This window comes from Leopardus geoffroyi, chromosome D1 (genome assembly GCF_018350155.1).
Source record: "Leopardus geoffroyi isolate Oge1 chromosome D1, O.geoffroyi_Oge1_pat1.0, whole genome shotgun sequence".
Taxonomy (NCBI): Eukaryota; Metazoa; Chordata; class Mammalia; order Carnivora; family Felidae; genus Leopardus; species Leopardus geoffroyi.
In genome coordinates this window covers 107,269,822-107,287,879 of record NC_059329.1, presented here as the reverse complement: position 1 = coordinate 107,287,879, position 18,058 = coordinate 107,269,822, and the positions used below count along the sequence as shown (strand labels likewise).

The following is an 18,058-nucleotide window of genomic DNA, read 5'->3' as shown; positions in this document are numbered from 1 at the left end:
GACCAGCTGTTCATAGCTATACGCAGCAGCCGAACCACATCCAAACTTTTGGAAAGCTGTAGCCACGGCAGTGCGATCGGTGGGAGCCTCAGCTCAACTGGTATTAGGTAGGACATGACTTACACTTAAAAGTACCCCATGCCATCGGGAGTCTATTACGCTCCGATCAGACTCAACGTTTCTCAGCAGGCCGGCTCACATGAGAACCTTCTCCTTTCACCTTCTTCTTTTTTTTTTTTTAATGTTTATTTTGAGGGGGGGGAGGGGCAGAGAGAGAGAAGAAGAGAGAGACTCCCAAGCAGGTTCTGTGCTGTCAGCACAGAGCCTGACGTGGGGCTTGATCCCACGCACTGTGAGATCATGACCTGAGCTGAACCGACTGAGCCGCGCAGGCACCCCTACTCTCACCTTCTAACCTCCATCGTGACCGTTGCCACGTGCTCAGCCCTGCTACTCTGCTCCCCCTGCCTGACAAGGGTACAGAGCAGCATACCTGCGTGGGCGGGAGGTCTTGGCTCGCATTGACTCATGGGACACGGTGGAAAACCCAGATGCGAAATTCTTCGTGGATGGGTCCCCGCGCTAAGAATTCAAAAGGGAAGTATCAAGCAGGATATGCCGTAACAACTCAATATAAACTACTGGAAAGGGATATCTTCCCCAGCTGAAGTCCGAACCACGGAGCGGAACTCCATGCCCTCCCTTGGGCTTGTCAGCTCTCCAGAGGAAAATCAGTAAACATTTACACCATAGCAGATATGCCTGTGGGATGGTCTATGACTTGGGCATGTTATGGAAACAGAGAGAGTTCCTCACTTCTAATGGAACCCCAATTAAAAATGGGCCCCAAGTAGTAAACGAACTACTCCCTGCTACTCTATTGCCTAACCAAATTGCAACGATTAAAATTGAAGTTCATACCAGGAAAACAGAACCTGAGTGTCAGGGAAATACCCTAGCAGGCTTCTATGCTAAATCAGCCAGCACTGAAACTGTTCCAGTATGTAACTTGAATGACCCGAGGATGCAAGTTTAATATTAAATGAGGACTCCCTGAGGGCCCAGGTGGGTGCTTGGTTCTTTTTCAGTCCTTAAGAATGCCATCACTAAAAGCCCTACCTTCTGCGACTCCTTGCGGCGCAGAGAAAATGACCCAAATTACGAAAGGTAACTGTTCCAATGTTGCCTAATTGGTTTACCAATTTTGGTTAACAAATTGGTTAGCCAGTTGGCTGATTTGTCACACCCATAGCCCTGGAAAGACTATTAAGGTAATAAATGGAGCATTCCCACCACCTGCTGGGCCATTTGAAGACTTACAAATGGATTTCATTCAATGGCTCCCTGCAATGGGTTTATCAATTCATTCTTGTAATTGTTTGTATTGTATGTTCTTTAGATGGATTGAACCCTTCCCATGCAGAACAGCTGATGCCACAACTGTGACTAAGGAACTTTTAGAAAATATATTTCCTGATGGGGTGTCCAAAGAGTGATCTCCAGGGATAGGGGAACCCACTTCACTGGGTAGGTAAACAATGAAATAAGGCTCTGCTGACACAATGGCATTACCGGTGTCCTTATCATCCTCAGTCATCTGGTAAAGTTGAATGGACAAGTGTCAACTTAAGACCAAAGCTACCTAAATTAACAAAATCAACTGGATTGCCATGGCTAAAGGTTCTACCATTGGCTTGGATGGCGAGTAGATCAACACCTATGGGAAAGCATAAATTAATGCCTTAGAAAGGGAACAGTAACAAGTAGACCCATGACTTTGATGATAGAACCCCATGTATCTCCCATACTCATAAATTCTGATATGCCTCAGTACTGTAAAACTTTAATGGATTATGCCCGCGTGTATTTCCAGCAGGTAAAAGGTGCTTTCTGTAAGCCTCCTACAGGTGGCCAAACTTTCCACAACTTAGAAACTGGAGAGTGGGTCTTCTGGAAACAACCCCTAAGGAAGGTTGCCCTTGAACCTCGTTGGAAGGGATCATACCAGGTTCTCCTTACTACTCAGGTGGCAGCCAAATCTCAGGGACTTGCACCTTGGGGTCCACGTGTCCCAGTTGAAAAGGGCTCCTCCGGACTCAGAACTGCATGCGAGCCAGAGACGTAAAGTTAACACAGACCGGGGAGCTTCCTCCCCCGAAGCCGTCAACATCTTGAGTTGAACAACTTTCCCACGATCATGGGTCAAGATCTCCATCTCCAATATGAAATCGTTATTCCTTCTATTTGCTATTTGCTTTCCTCTCTATTAATGCCTGGGGAGACACCACTATAATTAGGATTTCGCAAATACTACCACTGCAGGAAACTTAGCGAATTGCTGGATATGCCACGCCATGCCAAAATCGGGATGTGCAGGGAGAGACCCCTTAGTTCACCCTATGAGTAATTTCACTGACATCCCACATGCCGTTGTATGCCTAAATTGTTCCACAGGCCCCTTTTATAAAGTTAAAATATTAAATCTTTGCCTTAGGGGCGCCTGGGTGGCTCAGTCGGTTGGGCGTCCGACTTCGGCTCAGGTCATGATCTCACAGTCCATGAGTTCGAGCCCCGCGTCGGGCTCTGTGCTGACTGCTCAGAGCCTGGAGCCTGTTTCGGATTCTGTGTCTCCCTCTCTCTCTGCCCCTCCCCTATTCATGCTCTGTCTCTCTCTGTCTCAAAAATAAATAAACGTTAAAAAAAAAAATTAAAAAAAAAATAAATCTTTGCCTTAAGTTAAAGATCCCTAAATCTGGGATTTGGAAATGAAATCCATTGACTATATATGTATATACTATATATATAGTATATAGTATATAGTATAGTATATATATAGTATATAGTATATAGTATATAGTATATAGTATATATATATATATAGTATATATATAGTATATATATAGTATCTACTATAGTATATACAGTATATATATATATAGTATATATAGTATATAGTATATAGTGTATATATAGTATATAGTATAGTATATATATAGTATATAGTATATAGTATATAGTATATATATAGTATATAGTATATATATAGTATATACAGTATATATATATAGTATATATAGTATATAGTATATGGTATGTATATAGTATATATATAGTATATAGTATGTATATAGTATATATATAGTATATATACTTATATATATATAAGTATACTATATATGTATATAGTATATACATAGTATATATGAAGTATATATATAGTATATATATGTATATATATATATAGTATATATATATATGAAGTATATATATAGTATATATATAGTATATATACATATAGTATATATATGTATATAGTCCCTTCTTCCTTCACCTGGAATTATACAAACAAACATGATTAGCGACCATCGCTGAGTCTACTGCTAAGGCCATGGTAGGACGACAAAGTTCCCTAAACTCTCTTGCTAAGGCGGTTATGGATAATAGGATTGCTTTAGATTACTTGCCGGCTGAGAAAGGAGGCGCTTGTGCCATAGCAAAAGCCGTCTGCTGTACCTGCACCAACACCTCTGGTTTTGTAGAAACTCAAATACAAGCGATGAACCCACAAGCTTCCTGGTAGCACAGGCTGATACCTCATCGGGTACATTCTTTGACTTACGTGGCACCGATTCTTTTGGTTCATGGGGAACCTGGCGAAGGGTACACTTCAGCCCCTTGGTACGATTATCCTACTCGTGTCAGCATCGTAACCCCTCCCGTGCTCTGAGGATCTTACGTGGATATTTGCAGCCATCAGCACATCAGCGGGGAGAAACCAGAAACAGGATGTCTGACAAACAGCAAAGAGCAATTCTCCAGTGGATGTGACCTCGTCATGACGAGGAGTTTCATGGTAAGGTTAAGAACAATTCAACTCTGATGGACACGGGGAGTGGTACCCGTTCCAAATTTGTGGTCAATCTCTCACGTGTGAAAGGGTGACCAAATGGGAGAAATTGTTAAGTTAGTTACACAAGGAGGCCATTAGACAGATGGCTCTAACGCCCTCGCACCTGTGTGAGCGAACCAAAATTTAAACCTGTAAATACCTCAAGGTCACTAAAGTGAGACCTAGGGAGAAGCAATCGCAAACAGCCAACAAGGGTTCGAGCTATAGCCAATCGATAACTTCCTTGCTTTGCTTCCGCCTTTTCTCTATGAAAGTTTTGTCCCCAGCTCCCGTCGACGGAGTGCTTCTAACCACTTCTGGTTTGGCCCTGCCCCATTTGAATCGATTTTGCTCAAATAAATTCCTAAAATTTTAATATGCCTCAGTTTACCTTTTACCAGACCTCATTCTGTCTCCGCCCTCCAGATCTGTGTTTCTTTTTATATCCCTGTCCCCCTGCTCCACATACTTGGGAGTTAGCCTGTCCTTTCTCTGATCAGGCATTTAATCCCGCCCCATGTCCTGTGGTTTCTACCCTCTTGATATGGCTCAATCTAGGACAGCGGCTAGCCTCTAAGGGGCCTTTGTTAAAAATTAGTTAAAAGGGCCCCCTTTGGGCTAGTGAATTAGGGAAAGACGACCCCTCCGAGCAGCAGAAGCAGCTTTCAGGAACATGCTAGACTAACAAATCGCTCCTTGGTGAGAAGAGGAATCCTTTCCTCCTGGCAGACACCAGGGTGCATGACTCAGCTGGGGCACAGGTGGCATTTCACCCCAAAACCGTCCCCTTGTGTGCAGAGAAGATTGCACACATTGGGCTGTGTGGCCCTGCTTACACCATCTGCCTTCTCTCCATTAGCCCCGCTGCCTTGATGTCATTTCAAAAAAATTTCTTAATGTTTATTTATTTTTGACACAGAGAGAGAGAGAGAGAGAGAGAGAGAGAGAGAGAGAGAGACAGAGCATGAGTGGGGGAGGGGCAGAGAGAGAGGGAGACACAGAATCCGAAGCAGGCCTCCAGGCTCCGAGCTGTCAGCCCAGAGCCAGACGCGGGGCTCGAACTCACGAACCACGAGATCATGACCTGAGCCGAAGTCAGACGCCCAACGGACTGAGCCACCCAGGCGCCCCTTGATGTCATTTCTATTGCAGGTGTGGATGCTGGACAGTGTCCACAATCTTTCTCTCTTCTCTCCCTCCCTCCTGTTCTCAGGGCTGCTTCCAGAAAGCCTTGCACACAGGCTGGCCTCTTGCCTTCAGGACAAAGGCAGCTTCTCAGCATGGAACCCAGCATGGTGCCCAGCTCATTCCTGGTTCCTCTTCTGCCTCTCCCACCCTCACCCCTCCTTCACTCAGCACTTCCCTTCCTGGGCCTCAGTTTCTCCTGGTCTTTCAAGACTTGCCTCTAGCAATATCTTCCCTAGAAGTCTTCTCAGTTTGGGTGGCCTCTGTCTCTTTTTTTAATTTTTAAAAAAAGTTTATTTTGACAGAGAGAGAGAGAGAGAGAGACAGCGCGTGCAAGCGGGAGAGGGGCAGAGACAGAAGCACAGAGAGATCCCAAGCAGGCTCCTTGCTATCAGCACAGAGCCTGACGCATGGCTCATGACCTGCACCGAAGTCAAAAGCCAGAGTCACCCACGCACCCTATGGATGGCCTCTCTCTTGGCTCTTATCCACCCCCCCCCCCCCCCCCCCCCCCCCGCCAATTGCAGTCAAGCCTGGCCAACCATTGGGCACCAAGGACGTAGCGCCTGGAGCCCACGATATCTATAGGGGCTCATGGAAACATTTTAATTCACTTTAAAATCAGAAGAGAAAAATGACCTTCGAGGGTCAAGAAGAGGCGTTATTTTTTTCTCACATGGGAGAAAATAAAGACATTTGCAGGGCCCATAAAAATCCATTAAATCTCTCTCTCTCTCTCTCTTTTTTTAAATAGAGGAAGACACTCACAGAGGCTAAAGTAGGTAGGGCCCGTGAAAAGCCACAATGGGGTCCTGACTGCCATTGCTTCCCGTCGCCTTAGTAGACCCAGTAGATGAAGATCTGCTGGGGTGGGGGGGAGGTGGTGGAAATGACCCCCCTTTCCCACCCCCAACCCGGCTGTGTTAGGTAATTTTTTCAGTGACGAATGCGAAGCTTTATCTCCGTAGGGTGGCTGTGAGGATCAGTTGGTGAAAATCCTGCAGGACTACAGAGCCTGGAGCTGTTTCTGGAGCTGTGCAGGATGTGGGCAAGGAAAGAAGCATGGCTCAGTAAAAAAAAAAAAAAAAAAAAAAAAAAAAAAAAGCTCCATCGGGGCCTTGATGTCTTTCTTTTGGTAACAAAATGATCTTACTTAGGGGCGCCTGCTGATCTGAGGTCTGTGAGTTGGAGCCCCACGATGGGCAGAGAAATTACTTAAAAATAAAATCTTAAAACAAAAATTATCCTTAGGGAGAGAACTGGAAAGGACATATACCAAAGTGTTGCAGGGAGGCCAGCCCCGATGGTGACTTACCCTCGTACTTTTTTAACCCATACTTAGGAGCATGTGAAGGTCAGGTCTGTATCTCATTTTCCCTTTGTGGCCCTGGGCTTGGCACAAGTGTAGCACATAATGAATGAGGGAATTCTCCCATCTCCTGGCACCGCCTGGCACTCCATCAGCACCAGGGCCCCCCAGCCCCCAGAGGCTAAAAGTCGTGCGGCTCCAACCCGAAAGCAGGGCCAGCAGTGGAGCGAACAGAGTCGTAGGGCCGAGACTCAGTTTACCCAAAGTGACGTCTCCGGCAGGTCGTCATGGGGCTAACATCTCCAGCGGTGACAGACACCTTTAGGCACTTCAGAAATTTTAGTTCTGGGCCCCTCTTCACAAACGCTTAGGGGATAGGCCTCCTGTGCTCCAGATCGCTTAATATTTCCCATGGCTCCCGAAGGGCTGGAATTGTTTCCTTGTTTTAAGCTGTTGGTGCCTGTTAAGTCGTAAACAGTATCAGTCCTGTCTGTCTTGTTCACTGCCCCGCGCCTAAAAGCGTGTTGGCACACAGTAGGTATTGGGTGGGCGAATGAGTCTGTCGAGGGTGACTTCTTCAGCGGATCGCTGGATCCCCAGGGAAAAGCATACAACCCACCTCTAGATAATAAGACCCTGCATGGCCTCCGCACCCTGTAATTTGGATCTCTAGGAATCGCCTTTGTTGTGGGCGACCAACCACACGCGAAGCAAGCACCTGCTCCTCCAGCCGGTCCTCGCGGAAGGACCCCAGGCTGCCGCGCCCCTGACCGCTTCTCGGGGGTCCCTTCTCTCCGCATCCTGGGGAGCTGGGGCCCCCGAGGCGTCCGGGGGCTTGCAGCCAGGGTCCGCCCCAGCGCTTCCCAGCCGTGGTGGCGCCCGTCCCCAGGTGCCCGACACCCCGCCCGGGGTCAGCGTTCTTCGCCTCCTCGGGCCGGCGGGGGTCCTGGGGCTGCGTCAAGGGCACCCCCAGGCCTCCGGGGGCCGGAGCCTGAGTCACGGCGGCACACGCCTTCTCCTCCCGGCTTCCAGTCTGGGGCCCCCTCCGTCCCGCAGCGTCGGGCCCCGGCACAGCTGGCTCCCCCCGTGTCTACCGCGCGCCCCCTCTTCCCGGCCTGGGTCTCTGCGGCCCCCGCCCCCGGCCGGCTCCGGGGCAGCTTCGCCCGGTCGGCGCCTCCAATGGAGGAGCCCGAACTCCCGGCGCTCCGGGGCGGCTCCCGCGGGAGGGGGCGCGGCCGCCCCCGCGGCTCCACCCTCTCGGCGGGGCCGCGGCCATCTGGGGCCCCTGCCAGTCGCGTCCGCTCTGGGGCCCGCGCCCAGCTCGCGCGGGCGGAGGCAGCCCCGGCGGGGACCCGGGCCTCCCACCGGGCGATCCCCGGCCGGCGCGGGTGCAGGGAGCCGGGCGCTGAGATGCCCCGAGGGGGCAGCGGCTGCGAGCGGAGCCCGGGTGGAAGCGCGTCGCAGCGGACGCGGGCTCCCCTCGCCACTTCGGTGACCCTTCAGGAGCCGGGACCGGAGCCTCGGAGGCGGCGGTGCGGGCCCGCGAGGGCGGCGAGGTCTGTGCTCCCAACGTCCGGGGCGGGCGCCGGCTGCGGAGCCTCGGGCCAGCTCGTCGCCTCCCGCCTCTCCCCCCCAGCCCCCCGCGAGCTGGCAGGAGGAAATAGCGCGCGGCCCCTTTAAATTTACCCAGGAGCCCTTAAAGGAGCCCCAGGGGCCCCAGACAGGAGTCCCCACCCCGGTCCAGCCCGCGCCGCCGAGCGAGCAGCCAGCCGTCCGTGCGGCCAGCCGCCCCGTGCATGCGCCCCGCGCCCCGGGGCCCCGAGCACCGAGCGCCCCGCGCGGGCCGCCGCCGGCCCCGCGGCCCCGCGCCCCGCCGCCCCGGGGCCCCGCTCCGCAGCGCAGCGCATGGAGCCCGGCGGGGACCACCGGAGCCGGAGCGGCGGCGGCAGGGGCGGCCCCGGGCCAGCAGCGGCCTCGGCACGGGGCCGACGGCTGCCGCCCGCCGGATCGAGCGGCGGCGCGGAACCCGAGGAGGACGACGGCGGTAAGAGCTGGGGCCGGCGGCTCGGGCGGGGGCCCCGGCATGGGGGAGGGGAGGGCTGCGGCTCCGGGCTCCGGGCCCCTCTCCGCCGCCGAACAAAGGGGGGGACGCGGGCAGGGCGGCCGGGGGCGCCACCTGGCGGGCGCGGATCGCGGCTGCAGGGCCAGCGGGGGAGCCCCCCGCCCAGCTCCCGGGGTCCGCCCGCGGGGCTCGGGCGGATTCCCTCCCCCTTAAAGGGCCCCGCGGCCCCCGCCTCAGAGACCAGGCCGAAGGGTCCCCAAAGGGCCTGGCCAGGCGCCATGGGGCGCGCGCTGTAGGCTCTTGGACTTGCGCCCCCGCCCCTTTCTCTTTCAGACTCCCAGGTGGTCTCCCTTATCCGGCTGTCTCTTAAAAGTCTGCCCAGACTATGGGTCGCTTTCGGGGGGCTTTCCCCTAGAGGAGCTGAGCTGGGAACTCCGCTGCTTTAAGTCGCGCTGCTCCTCCCCTCCTGTGGCCTTGCTTGCAGACAGGAATCCTTTCTCTTTTTCCCCATGTTCTTTCTAGGAAAGAGCTTGGCTTGCGCCTCGGGGTGGGGGGTGGGGGGACCCACCACTACCTTACCCACCGCGGGCAGTTTCTAAAGGGATGGGCTCGCTCACAAAGGCAGATACCCCTCCCGTCCGCGCGTTATCGCCTCCCTTCTTTTCAGAAAATTTTGCCACAATTTGTCAGCTATAGTAGGACCAGCCCGTCCTCCCCGTTCTCTCCCAGAGGACACTGTTTCTTCATTCCCCTGCTGAAGGGGTCAGCGCCTTAAGACCCGTGACGGTTCTGTCCAGGCTAGGGAGACTCTGCCCTAATCTTCGAGCTCCCCTCCCAGAAACTCCCCATCCCCTTTTGTTTTTAAAGAATCTCAGCTCCTCCCCTTTTTTGGGCTCTTAAAGGGCCAATCCACCTTAGACTAGCATAGATCCAGCGCTGGAAGGATGCTTAGAGACCAGCTAGCCATCCAGTGCCTTTTCAGACAAAGAGGCTGAGGCCCAGAGAGCCACACGACCTATCAAAGATCACAGAGCAAGTTACCGGTGAAACCATACTGGAACCGAGGTCTCTGACTTTGAAGCCACTGCTTTTTTTCCTCTGGATCTACTGAAATCAAAACAAGCAAACACCACAATGGTGACAGGAGTCCTATCTGGTCCTGTCTTTTGTTTCTCTGACCCTGAGATTCTCCAGAGGGAGCGTGACCACACTTGTCCATTCAGCTTATGTGGCCAGGAAACCCTTTTCTAAATAAAATAGGGTCCAAACTGCAAGGAAGGTGGGGGACCGCTTCGGGTGTCCGCCTGTTTGGCCAAAGGCAACACCACCGGGGTAGTGTGCTGTGCTTGGGCCTCTCCAGTGCCTGCCCCTTGATTGCTGGGCAGTGGCCGGCTCTCTGCCAGAGCAAAAAATAAATCCCCAGAAAGACTTAATGGGCTCCAGTGGGTGGTGGCCACTCCCTTCCGCAGAATCTTCAGTAGCCACTTTGGTGGCCCTCCTGCCGGTCCCCTTGCAGGGTGGTCGGCTCTCCCAGACTCTAGGGAAGTCAGGGTCCTAGAAACTCCTTTCCCTGGAGGTGTTGACAGCTTTGTCTTGGGGATCCCTCCCGTGGGTGCCTGTATTTGGGGAACCGACGATGCTTAGCACCCCCCAAAATGGGACTCTCAGAAGGCTGCATTGGAGGCATCATTGGAAAAAGGGGGAAGATCTTTGGGTGGGGCCCTCCTGGCTGGGGCCTCAGACGGGTGGGTCCTGTGTGCAGCCCTGGATGCAGACAGATGCCCCCTTTGTTCTTCTCGCCCCACTGCCCGCTCTGCTCTGGCCGGAACCGCCCCGGCGTGCTGCTCTCCTGGCTTCGCTCTTACAGCCCTCCTCCAAACAGGGTGCCATAGAGAGCCAGCTGCCCGCTTGGCCTTCACCTCATTTTTTAAAAAAAAAAGTCAGAGCTCGCCCCTCGCATCCCTTCGTTCTTGGCCCTCTCTTAAAGTGTCCTCACTCTTCATAAAGGGGCCAATGCTTTGACTCCCGCCTCTCCCACATCCCTCTTATTGCTGTTGCCATCCTTTTCCTGCCCCTGAACGACCCTTCCCCCGCCTCCCTTTCTCTGCAAAATCCCAGCCTGGGTTCTCTCCCTGGAAATCGGACATTGAAAAACTGTCTCCCTTTCCCCCCCCCCTCCCCTCTTCAGGGCAAGATCTTCAGCTGGAAGGGGGTGCCTTGGGGTCCTGGGGGAGTGCCCCCCTGCCCTCCTCCAGGGCCAGGGGACCGGCATCTTCAGGCAGGAAATACTCAGACCACTGTGAGGCCCGGGCCTCGAGGCCCGGGAAGAGCCGCATCCCCGGCCGCGACCACCGGCGCTACTACCACGACCACTGGCGGCTGGAATACCTGATGGACTTCAACCCCGCCCGGCACGGCATGGTGTGCATGGTGTGCGGCAGCTCCCTGGCCACCCTCAAGCTCAGCACCATCAAGCGGCACATCCGCCAAAAGCACCCCTACTCCCTGCATTGGAGCCCCCGGGAGAAGGAAGTCATCAGCAACAGCTGGGATGCCCACCTGGGGCTGGGGGCCTGTGGAGAGTCTGAGGGCCTGGGGGCCCAGGGGGCTGAGGAGGAGGAGGAAGAGGAAGAGGAAGAGGAGGAGGAGGGGGCCAGCCTGCAAGCTTGCCCGCCCAAGGGCCCAGGTAACGCAGGACTTGGAGAGGCAGGGGCCGGGGTGGCAGGTGGGGCCGGGGCCCGGGGCCCCGGGTGGGGCCGCCTCCCCAGCCAACGAACGGATTTTCCTGAGCCAGTCGCTGCTCTTTTTTGGGTGGGGTCTGCTTACTGCCCTTACCGTACAATACTGGGGGAGGGACAGTGAGGTGAGGGGGTCTCCCGCATCCCCCCCCCCCCAGAGAGATTCGGCGTTCTGCGGATGTAGAAGGTTCAAGGAGACTGGAGGTGGGGGGACGGGCGGGGGGGAAGGCTGGGAGGAGAGGGTGCTGGAAAGGTCCGGCCTGACAGTGAAGTCCGGGGAAGGGGCCAGAATCTGAGTCTCCGGGAGGAGCGGGTGGGGCTTCGGGTTTGTGTGCAGGCAGGTTCGGAGGTGAAGGAGTCAAGGCATGGGGGGGAGAGGGCGAGAAGGCCGAAGGTTAGGCAGAGTCCGAGCGAGGGAGAGGCTTGTGGAGGACCTGGCTGCCGCGGGGAGCTCCCTGGATCGCCAGCATCTCAGTTCCTAACCTCGCTCCGACCCTTTCAGGCAAAGCCCCAGCTGGTGAGGGCGGCCGATGCCAGCGGCGAGGGGGCCCAGGGGCACCCCGGGCTCGGCGTCGGCGCCTGTCAGCCTCCCGGAGGGCCGGGGGCAGCAGGGGGCTGGGGGCCCGGCGGCTGGAGCGGAGGCTGAAGGAGTCCCTGCAGAACTGGTTCCGGGCAGAGTGTCTCATGGACTATGACCCTCGGGGGAACCGGCTGGTGTGCATGGCCTGTGGCCGGGCACTGCCCAGCCTGCGCCTGGACGACATCCGTGCCCACGTGCTGGAGGTGCACCCCAGCTCCCTGGGGCTCAGCGGCCCCCAGCGCAGCGCCCTGCTGCAAGCCTGGGGAGGCCAGCCCGAGACACTGTCTGAGCTCACTCGGTCCCCACCAGGTGCGAGGCCCATCCCTGGGCCGAGACCCCCCTCCCCCATATTAGGGCTGCAAAGTGGGGCCTGTGGCCAAAACCGGGAGGGACTCCTCTCCACACCCACACTCACCCACCCGCAGACAGGCACACCCACACCCACACCCACACCGGCTGGGGCCTCTAGACAGGGGCTGGGGTGAGGACCCCTCTGCGTGGGTAAGGGCAACCCTGCCACCAGGCTGAGCCCCTCTCCCTCACCCCTTCCCCAACAGACGACGACCTCGTCCCCCAGGACCTGACCAGAAAGAGCCGGGACCCCGCCCCCACTGCCGGAGCCCTATCCTCTCAGGATCTCAGTCCCCCAGACGTAAAAAAGGAAGAGGCTGGCGGGGTCCCTGAGAGGCCCGGGCCGGCAGAGGAGGAGGAGGAGAAGGAGGAGGAGGAGGAGGAGGAGGGCGAGAGGGTGGGGGTCCCGGGCCGGTCGCCGCGGGGCCGTGACCACCGCCGCCGCTACCAGGAGCGCTGGCGGCTGGAGTACCTCATGGAGTTGGACGGCGGCCGGCGCGGCCTGGTGTGCATGGTGTGCGGGGGCGCGCTGGCCTCGCTCAAGATGAGCACCATCAAGCGGCACATCCGCCAGCGCCACCCGGGCTCCACACGCCTCAGCGGGCCCGTGAAGGCCCTTATCGCCCAGGAGTGGAGCGAGCAGGCCGCTCACCTGCTGGCCCTGGGGCTGCCCTGCCCCGAGTCCCCCAGGGACCCGGCCGCCCCCGGCACAGCCGCAGCCTCCGAGGAGGGGGGAGGGGAAGAGGAGGAGGAGCCGGAGGAGGAGTGGTGGGGTGAGCTGGCGCAGGGCCAGAGCAGGTGGCGCGGGAGAGTGGGGGCAGGGACCCGGGCCAGGCAGGGAGCGAAGGCTGGGAGTGCTGGGGTGGAAGGGGGTGGGGAGAGCGGAAGGCTGAAGGGGAGGCCGGGGAGGATGGGCCCGGAGGGCCGAGGCGGGCGGTCGTGGAGCCGAGACCCTGGACGCGGTCGGCTTGCCCGCCGCCGGCTCCAGTGCGGTCCTTTGTCCCTTCCCAGGCGACGTCCCGCTCTCCCCAGGGGAGCCGTCGGAACGGCCCGCGGAGGAAGAGGACGACGACGAGGACGGCCAGGAGCCCGGGGGACTCGCCTTCCCGCCGCTGCCCCCTCCGCCGCCGCCGCCGCCGCCTCCGCCCCCGCCCCGCAGCCGAGAGCAGCGGCGGAACTACCAGCCGCGCTGGCGGGGCGAGTACCTGATGGACTACGACGGCAGCCGGCGCGGCCTGGTGTGCATGGTGTGCGGGGGCGCGCTGGCCACCCTCAAGGTCAGCACCATCAAGCGGCACATCCTGCAGGTGCACCCCTTCTCCATGGACTTCACGCCCGAGGAGCGCCAGACCATCCTGGAGGCCTACGAGGAGGCGGCGCTGCGCTGCTACGGCCACGAGGGCTTCGGGCCGCCGGCTCCGGCGCCGCGCGACGGCGGCGCGGACCTCAAAGCGGGCGCCATTTGTCGCGCGTAGCGGGCTCGCGGGGCGGCTCGGCCCTGTGCTCGGCCGGCCCTCGGGCCGGGACACCCAGCTTCCCGCGGCCCTGACCGCCGCAGCTGCCCCCCCCCGCTGGCCGGGCCGGGCGGAGATAGGAATTGGGTGGGGTCGCCGGCTTCCGCTCGGTGCCCAGGAGCACCCCCCCCCCCCCCCCCCCCCGGGCCGGTCGGTGCGCTGCGGGAAGCGCGCGCTCGCTTCGGATCCGGAGCCCTGGCCCTCCCCCGCGCTGGGCCCCACGTTTCCCGAAAGGCCACCTTGGCCTCCGAGCGTGTGCACGTTGGGTTTCCAACCCCAGCCCCGCGCCGGGCCGGGGTGGGGGTGCCGACAGTCAGTATTAGGGCCCCAAGGGTTGGGGGGAGGGCAGGAAGGCCGCGCCGGCGCCGTCCCTGGGCGGGGGCCCAGTTCCCCGCGGAGTTGCACGCGGGCAGGCACGGCCCCCGGGGTCGCGGGCGGCTGCCGCCGGGGCCTCATTGGTATTCGCGGCCGCTCGGAGGCCAGGACTGCGGACGAGGGCTTCCAGCGGGGGGCGGGGCGGCGGGGCTCGGGAGCCCCACCCCCGGGCGGCGAGAACACCAGGGACCGCGGGCGGGCGTCCCGGAGGCGGGGGCGGAGCTGGGCTGGGGCTCCGGCAGCTGCGCCAGCCTCCCAGGCGGGCTCTGGGGACGGTGCGCCCCGCGGCCCCTCCCGCCTCCTCCGTTCCTGCCACGCCCTCCCGGGCCCCGATCTTGTAAAGGGATTAGCACTTTTCTCCTTTGCTCCTCTCCTGCTCTGAAGGCCTCCGTTTCCCCCTAAACTCAGTCAGGCACTCCTGCTCTATCGTCCCCCGACAGTCCGAGCCCGGGGCACTGGAGGTCCCGGCAGTTGGCGTTCTATTCCCGTCCCTCCCTGTCCCCCTTTGTACACGGTGGACGTGCCACCCATTCTCAGCACCCAAGGGCCTGGGGCCGGGCCTCGGCCTTCCTTTCTCTAACCCGCGGCAGCGCCAGGCCCGGTGGGGCCGGGAAGGGGCCCCGCGATCTCCCAGGCAGGTCCGAGTGGGATGTGTAGATTCATTCTCCTGTGGAGAACAGGTGGCCCCGAGATCAGGCCCTTTTTGCTCTTTGTATTTTATTTTGAAACTGTATTTAATGCTTTTATATGAAAGGGGGAGGGGCGGGGAGCGAGCTGTCCCATTCACCCTTATGTGCAAATGTCTTATTTATTATACGTGTATCAGAGATAAGCTGTGAGGTGGTGGAGGAAGGACCTACAGGAAGGAGTGAGGACAGAGGTGGGGCTGGGGGACCCCAAACATCCCACACTAATGTGTGACCCTCCTCCGGGGCCTGTCCTCAAGCCTCCGGGCCCCAGTGTCTGCTCTTCACATAGCCAGGCCGGTTCCTTTGGTCTTAAAGCCTGAGAGTGGGGAGGTGAGTGGGCGGACTTGAGGGTTGGGTCTGGAGGTGGAGGGGCCCTGGCACTTGGGGCCAGGGTCGGCCTCTGTGGGTGGGTGGGAAAGCCCAGTGCAAAGAGGAAGCCCTTCCTCATCCCAGCACCCCCAGGCCAGAGCCCAAGGTTCAAGTGCCTCAGGCCCAGTCCCCTGGACTCTTCCTGATTGGGAATTGGATTTTATACCATGGATTTTATAGCATTTTTATATAATTCAAGATTGTCAAAGCTGGAAAGACCTTGGAGATCAACCAGTACCTGCCCCCTTAACCCCTTTCCCAGATAAGGTAGTGAAGTACAGAAATTGAAATGATCACACAGCCAGGTAGGAACAGTATAGAACTAGAATGGAAATCCCGACTCCCAATTCAGTGTTGTTTGCACTACACCACACTGCCTCCCAGTCTCTGTAAATTCGTACAATTTCTTTTCCCACTAGGCCTGCCAAAGGATGGCACATGCTGGGTGCTGCAGGCCGTTTCAGTGCAGTCGTGACCCGGGGATGGCAAAGAACTGCACGCCTCCTGGGAAGGAGCAGTCTCCAGGCCACCACAGGCCTCAGCTCCGGGGTTTGGGCGGCAGTCTTCATCAGAACCCCGCAAGTGGGGCTAACACCTGTCCCACGGCCTCTCCAGTAGGGCAAGGGCTCTGGTATTCTCTGGGTTTTGTTGCAGATGCCACCAGCGATTCAGGAAATCCTGCATGAGCTGTCGGTTGACTGAAAAGCGAATTCCCAGTGTGTTTGAAACTCCCAGGGTTTTTGAGACAGTATTAAAAGCTGGAGAACAGGGATTGCAGATGGCACCAGGCTGGGCACTGCCATTCTTTTATTTTCCTTCGTGCATGTTGTTTTCAGATCCAGAACGAGTATTTTACCACTTTTACTACTCTGCCTGTTCAGAAACAGTAGGCAAAGTGGGGTGACCTATTCTGGTCACCCAAGCCCGCTGCCCAAGTTCAGGTCAGCCAGGACAGACAGCTGGTTAGGAATGGCTTTTCCCCTTGATAGGCAGGGAGAGAGGCCTTAGGAAGACAGGAGTCAAAGTCTTCATTGAGAGGCAGCCCCAAGCACTTCAGGGGTTCTCAAAGTGTGGCCACGGGACCGGTAGCTTCAGCATCACTTTGGAACCTACTAGAAATGCGAATCCTTGGGCCCCACCCTGATGAATCAGAAATGGGCAGCACCCAGCAGTCCTTTCTGATAAGCCCTCCAATGATCATGAAGCTGAAGATCTAAGCCCCAGTGACCCGAGTGCCACTGTAGTGATTCCTGCTTTGACGGCGGCCATGGCCTCTTGGGTTAGGGGTCAGGGGGGTCAGGTGGTCCTCCTCTCTAGGTGCCTCCTCCTTGCCTTGGGAAGTCTGACATGAACAGGTGAAGTTTCTTCATGAAGTTTTTGTTAATGGTATGCTTGCTATTATGGCCAATATGTAAATGTTACTCTGAATCCATATTTATATACCATGTTAGTGACATTACTCGAACATTTGTATGTGTATTTGTGAAGTTGTTTGCATCAGTTATTTTTTAAAAATTTCAGCCTAAGTTTTCTAAGAGGTATGTTGAATAAATTTTAAAAATCCACCTTAAGGGTCATGGCAGCCTTAGTTTTGGGGGAAGAAAAAATCTGAAGCGATAACAGTTCTTTCAGCAAAGACCTAATGTATGTAGTTTCCGCTTTCCATGGTGACTCAAGCACGTTGTGGCTCTGATTTATAGGCTGCTTCATGTTGCAGACGGGAAACCCTCCTAGGTTGGTGTGAGGCTGAACTGGGACAACAGACCCTCTGGCCCCTCCCACTCCTCATCTTGCTAAGGTCACCTCTCAGAGGGTCTCCGTGATCTTTCAGAAACCAAATGCACAGCTTTGCTCTACTATGGAAATTCTGCAACCTTGGGAACTATGACCAATATCAACTAGTAGGTGCTTTTTAAAGCCTCAAAAGTGGAGTGGGGATGGGGGCCGGTGGAAGCCTGGTTCTTACTTTACCCAAACTGTGTATAAAGAATAAAGTTAGCAGAACGACACCGCAGTCACTGTGTTTTTTTCCTTTCAATTTTTTTTATTAATAACACATCAATTTGCAGTTTTACAGGAACCAAGATTCAAGTTCCTTAGGTGCTACTGTATTTTTATGTTGCACGCACATACACGCACACACAGTTTCATTAGTAATATTTCACCTATGGGTTTTTCTTAAGAAAAAAAAAAACAACAAAACTCCTGTGTGGCACAAAGATCTGTCCAATTACCTAAATACAGCAGTAACAAAACAAAACAGCTAGGTGTGGAGGCTTCCAGTGCAGAAGAGGGTCCTTTGGAGGGGAAGCCCAAAAAGTTGATCAGTGCACTGACTTCCTGGGAGGGCATAAGATAGGATGGAGAATATGTTTCTGACTCCGACATGAAATCAGCTTAAAAATTCAAAAGGAAAGAGGGCTAAGAAAACAGGAAAATGGAGTAAGGCAAGGGTACCTTTTACCCATCTAAATGCTGAAGTAACTTCTCCAAAACAGTAGAAAGAAAATTTCCACTACCTTCTACAGAGTTGCACTGCTTTGGGACCGTCAAACACTATAGCCCTTACTTTAAAGTCACCAGCGCACATTCCCTCGTGACTAGGAGTTTACAACCTGAAGGAGCTCGGACGACTTTTCTTTCAAGGTGACCGAATTTTCATGTTGGAAGGGGACAAAGACACTGATCGGTCTCAACAGGAATCAGATTCCTGATCGCCCTCCATCTGATGTCGGTCTGGGTTGTTCTGTTAGCTTTCAATTGTGCACGGAGTCCATCAACACAAGCTGGCCCTGCCTGGTCGCCTTTACCTAACGCTTCGGGGAAAGCACTCTCAGAAGGAGCACCCTGGGCCATGGCAGAGGCGCTAAGACATTTCATGCGCCTGAAGCCGAAGGAGCCGCAAACTGTAACACACACCCGTGAGCTAGCCTCAAAGTCAAAGCTCCCTGTGAACCACAGAATGCACTTCCTTACACTAACCTGTGGCTTCTCCAC

General features: G+C 56.2%; 1 protein-coding gene and 1 long non-coding RNA gene across 3 annotated transcripts in view; both read left to right on the top strand.

Annotated features, from left to right (window-relative positions):
* LOC123601868 overlaps window positions 1-2,241 on the top strand; it is a 48,349-nt gene extending 46,108 nt beyond the window's left edge. For both annotated transcript variants that reach the window (XR_006714277.1, XR_006714275.1), the window contains 2 exons: window positions 1,400-1,527; window positions 1,908-2,241. This is a non-coding gene — a long non-coding RNA (uncharacterized LOC123601868). The remainder of the gene's footprint in view (window positions 1-1,399; window positions 1,528-1,907) is intronic.
* A 5,958-nt stretch (window positions 2,242-8,199) lies between these two features.
* ZFTA (zinc finger translocation associated) lies at window positions 8,200-17,264 on the top strand. Its single transcript, XM_045485674.1, has 5 exons — window positions 8,200-8,427; window positions 10,634-11,131; window positions 11,686-12,072; window positions 12,321-12,887; window positions 13,126-17,264. Exons 1-5 carry the CDS (start codon window positions 8,289-8,291, stop codon window positions 13,587-13,589), a joined length of 2,055 nt encoding a protein of 684 aa, XP_045341630.1. The 5' UTR covers window positions 8,200-8,288; the 3' UTR covers window positions 13,590-17,264.
* Window positions 17,265-18,058: the final 794 nt, after the last annotated feature.

Excerpts from the sequence above, each read along its gene's own strand:
- ZFTA (XM_045485674.1), top strand. The coding sequence starts at position 8,289 with ATGGAGCCCGGCGGGGACCACCGGAGCCGGAGCGGCGGCGGCAGGGGC. Across the intron at positions 11,132-11,685 it reads TTGCCCGCCCAAGGGCCCAG|GCAAAGCCCCAGCTGGTGAG; the intron begins GTAACGCAGGAC and ends CGACCCTTTCAG. Across the intron at positions 12,073-12,320 it reads GCTCACTCGGTCCCCACCAG|ACGACGACCTCGTCCCCCAG; the intron begins GTGCGAGGCCCA and ends CTTCCCCAACAG.